This window comes from Equus asinus, chromosome 17 (assembly GCF_041296235.1).
Source record: "Equus asinus isolate D_3611 breed Donkey chromosome 17, EquAss-T2T_v2, whole genome shotgun sequence".
NCBI lineage: Eukaryota > Metazoa > Chordata > Mammalia > Perissodactyla > Equidae > Equus > Equus asinus.
This window is the reverse complement of record NC_091806.1, coordinates 33,761,838-33,766,311: the sequence shown is the minus strand read 5'-3', so window position 1 is coordinate 33,766,311 and position 4,474 is coordinate 33,761,838. Positions and strand designations below refer to the sequence as shown.

General features: G+C 40.5%; 1 protein-coding gene across 1 annotated transcript; it reads right to left on the bottom strand.

The window, feature by feature from the left end:
- Positions 1 to 2,971: 2,971 nt before the first annotated feature.
- On the bottom strand, positions 2,972 to 3,928 carry LOC139040647 (olfactory receptor 5A1-like). Its single transcript, XM_070487393.1, has one exon. The coding sequence runs from the start codon at positions 3,926 to 3,928 to the stop codon at positions 2,972 to 2,974; it is 957 nt and encodes a 318-aa protein (XP_070343494.1).
- Between the last annotated feature and the right edge of the window lie 546 nt (positions 3,929 to 4,474).

The window sequence follows — 4,474 nt, the reverse complement described above, 5'->3', positions numbered from 1 at the left end:
AGGAAGTGCTCTGAGTAGAGACCTGAAGGATGAACAACCATCAGTCAGTTAAAAAGATTATGGAGGAAAGAGGAAACTCCTTGTACAAAGAGCTTGAGGGGAAGAAAAAGAAATAGATGCCTTGGGACAGCATGCTGTCCCCAAAGTACTAGGGGAGATGTAGTAGGGGGTGAAGAGTTGAAGTAAGCAGAGCTGCAGCATGAAGCAAAGAGGACTTTGTAATGCATGTTAAGGACTTTAACCTGAGGGCAATGGGGAGCTCATGAATGTTCTTGAGAGCTGGCCTCATAAACTCAAATCAGTAAAGTGACATCAAATGTTAAAAGAGCTAAGTAGGGAGAATAGTGGTCCCCAAACGTGACAAAATCTTAATCCTATGAGCCTGTGAATAGATTATCTTTCAGGAAAAAGAGAGTTTTAAGATGTGATTAAATTATAGACTTTGAAATGGGGAGATTATCCTGGATTATCTGAGCAGGCCCAACCTACACTCAAGTGTCACATTCTGAGATATGCATCGTTAGGCGATTTTGTCATTGTGCAAACATCACAGAGTGTATCTACACAAATCTAGATGGTGTATACTACAACACATCTATGCTATATGATACTAATCTTATGAGACCACCGTCATATATGCAGCCTGTTTTTGACTGAACCCTAGTTATGTGGTGCATGACTCTAATCACGAGAGTCTTTAAAAGCAGAGAACCTTTCCCAGTGAGGGTAGATGTGACATTGTGGGCTTTGAAGATGGTGGAAGGGAACCATGAGCCAAGGAATGTGGGTGGTCTCTAAAAGCTGCAAAGGGCAAGGAAATGGATTCTATCATAGAGCCTCCAGAAAGGGACACAGCTCTGCTACTAATTTGATTTCAGCCCAGTGAGACCTCTCTCAAACGTCTAACCTACAGAACTGTGAGATAATAACATTATGCTGTTTTAAGCCACTTACTTTGTGGTAATTAGTTACATTAGTGATAGTAAACCAATACACTCAGATTCCTCAGAGTGAACTGTGTAGAGGCCACATTGTATTTTGCTTATATGTAAAGTTCTCTCAAGAGGCCAGGTGGAGGGTTTATGTTATATGAACTGAGATGAGTTGGAAAATAAAGCAGATGAGGAATGTGTGTGTGTTTTAAAGAAGGAGAAGAAGGTAAAATGATTTGATATTAAATAATTTGTACTTTTCCTTTAAGGTAAACCTTTTCCATATTTTTCATAAATTGAATCACTTCCTTTAGGAAGAAAAAATAATTCTACTTAATCATAGCTATTAATTTGAATGGAAATATATCAGAATTCAAGAATGTCAATTCTAAACTTCAAAGAAATCATCTATTCACCTGTATCGAAATCTGCTCCGCTTGGCCTGACTGGCCCCTTCATTAGATCTTACATCTGAAATAATCCTAAAGACTTCCTCACATTGTACTCAGCCTGCTAAGGAAGCAGAAAACTAGAAGTATCCTGGGTATAACATCCATCAATAAAGGTGATTCCCAGAATTTCCAATACAGTGCCATATAAGTCCTAATATTCATAAAGGTAACTGATAAAAAAATTTCAGGAGAAGTTACCCATTGGGTAATATCATTGGATATTATTTGTATGAATCACTTTAAGTTTGCTTGACCTTGAATGGGAATGAATTTAGGAGACTCAAGAATCCAGGAGACCAGGAACAGAGATCTCACCTCCCCTGTGCGTTGTTTATGCTCTTCCAAATATGAAGTAGTTAATCCACTTACATGAACAATGAAATCAAATGAAGACTTTTTGCATATCCAATAGACCTCTATTAATGGAAAAATGAATGTGTTGAGAAGAGGACAGGGCCATAAAGGAATGATGGAGGGATTTACCAGCAGAAATGGTTGTGCTGGACAACTCCACTGTCCATGTCCTTTAAGAAGGACTAATGACCTGGAGGTGATGGCCTGAGACATACCTTCCAGAGATAGTGGCAAATAGTACTGAATGTGGGCTAATCCATTCAGGTTAAGAAACAAAGATTTTATGGGAGCAATGGGTTTGGATAGAAGAGAGCAAGAGGAACTCAGAGTGTGGTGATCAAAAGGGAGACTAAGCTGTGAAGTGGAGTCAGGTGCTGAACTGGTAAAGGAATGAATGGTTGAAATCAAGGAAATACAGACCTAGTAGGCACTTTAGGTGACAAAGACTGGGAAGAGAAGAGTATGGATGTGATATCATGGGACACAAATTTTCCAGGCCCCTACACAGCTCAGATAGAAATGGCGGAAAAGGGTAATGTACTTCAGTACATTTTGTTTAGAAAATTATTCAGTAGCCATAATGGGAATCCAACAGGGATATCTTGGAGAGAATGTTTAATGGAGTAAAAAGGCATCGTGTTTTGTAATGTACCTCAACTATACATAGTGTATCTTTTTGGATCCTGCCATATACTAGTAATAAGAGTTATACACATGTACAACTTCAGGGCTGTTTGTTGTTGAACATGGAAGGCAGCATTTGGGCAGAGTATGGGCTCTGGAGTCAGGAAGACCTAGGTCTGAATGGGATTCCTGCCCCTTACTTTCCGTATAATGCTGGGCAAGTCATTTTTTCTTCCTAGGACCTCATTTCTTCATTTGTAACATAGGGATAGTACTATTTGCATCATAGCACCACAATGAGTATTTTATTAAATAGCTTTTGTGCCTCATATATGTTAAGTACCCAATAAAATGTGGTTGCTATAATACTAATTGTGAGAATCCCAGGGAGATTATTTTTGTGCAATAATCATTTCCCCTTTTTGGCTATCCATGGTGGGGTCAGTGGACAGATCACCAGGGGGAACAGTGAGAAAAATTTGGCAGGAAGAGCCTCCATTTCCAAATATGCACACAAAATGTACCTCTTGCCTAAGCCAGAGGTGGAGGTAGATGTCATGTGTCATATAAGTCTCTGTCAGTTTGGAGAAATATGTTTTCAATCATAAACTAGGAAAACACTTTCTTATTCTCCAACAACTTCCACAGGGCATCTTTGATCTCTTTGTTCCTTAAACTGTAGATTAGAGGGTTCAGCATGGGGATCACCAGTGAATAGAACACAGACACCACCTTGTCCCTGCCAAGAGAGTAGCTGGAGCTGGGTCGCAGGTACATGAAAAGGGCTGTCCTAAACAGCAGAGTCACCACCATCAGGTGTGAGGCACATGTGTTGAAGGTTTTCCTTTGGCCTTCCACTGAATGGATCTTCAAGACAGCAGCAACTATGTAACTGTAGGAGATGACGAGGATGAGGAATGATGTTCCCCCAATGGTGACCACTACAAGAAAATTCACCACTTGACTGAGGAACGTGTCAGAGCAAGAAAGCGCTAAAACTGGCGGGAGGTCACAGAAGAAATGGTTGATGATGTTGGGTCCACAGAAGTGGAGCTGAAATATAGAGCAGGCCTGGATCAGGGAGCTCAGGAAGCCACTGAAATATGCCCCAATCACCATGCGTGTACAGAGACCCTGGGACATGATGGCAGTGTAGAGCAGGGGACTGGAGATGGCTGTGTATCGATCGTATGCCATAGCAGTCAGGAGAAAGCACTCAGTTAGACCTATGCCATCAAAAAAAAAGAACTGAGCAGCACAACCCAAGAATGATATGGTCTTCTGCTCCTGGAAGAAGTCAGTGAGCATCTTGGGAGCCACTGTGGAAGAGTAACAGATGTCAATGAAGGACAACTTGCTGAGGAAGAAATACATGGGTGTTTGCAGATGGGTGTCACTTCTGATTAGAAAGATGAGAGCCAGGTTCCAGGAGAGGGTCACAAGATAGATACCCAGGAAGGTCACAAAGAGCAGGACCTGGAGTTCTGGATGGTCTGCAAATCCCACGAAGATGAATGTGGTCACTGATGAGCTGTTCCAGGCCTTAGTTGTGGAGGTGTTTCCCATGGACCACAATGACAAGATGCAGATCTGGGATAATAATGACAATCTGCACTACAGTGGTATCAACAAATAATTAAAAAATATGTGAGAGGGAGGGCAAAGTATTACAGAGGATTACAACTTTATGCAAAGATTCTCTCTCTTTCTCTCAGAAGGCAATTATAGTCATTGTCTTAAATATTTGCTTTTTAATATAGCATGGTTGATATGAGCTTAAACTTTGGATTCAGACTTCCTGTGATCAAGTCCTGCCTCTACCAATTAGCAGCTGTGTTACTTTGGGTGATATGTATATCATCTCTAGGCTTCAATTTCTTTTTCTTTAAGACAGATGACAGGATCAATGTCATACATTTATTTTAAGAATTAAAATAAGGCAAAGTTTGTAAAGTGCCTGATACATAGTAAATCCCCGATGAAAGTTATTATTTGGACAGTTTTTTGTATGTCCCAGATGAGTTACCTCATGCCCTGAAAATAACTATTCATCTAACTTATTTAAGTTTCAGTATTAGAATGGAGAAACCAAGGGAGAGACCAGGTTCAGCT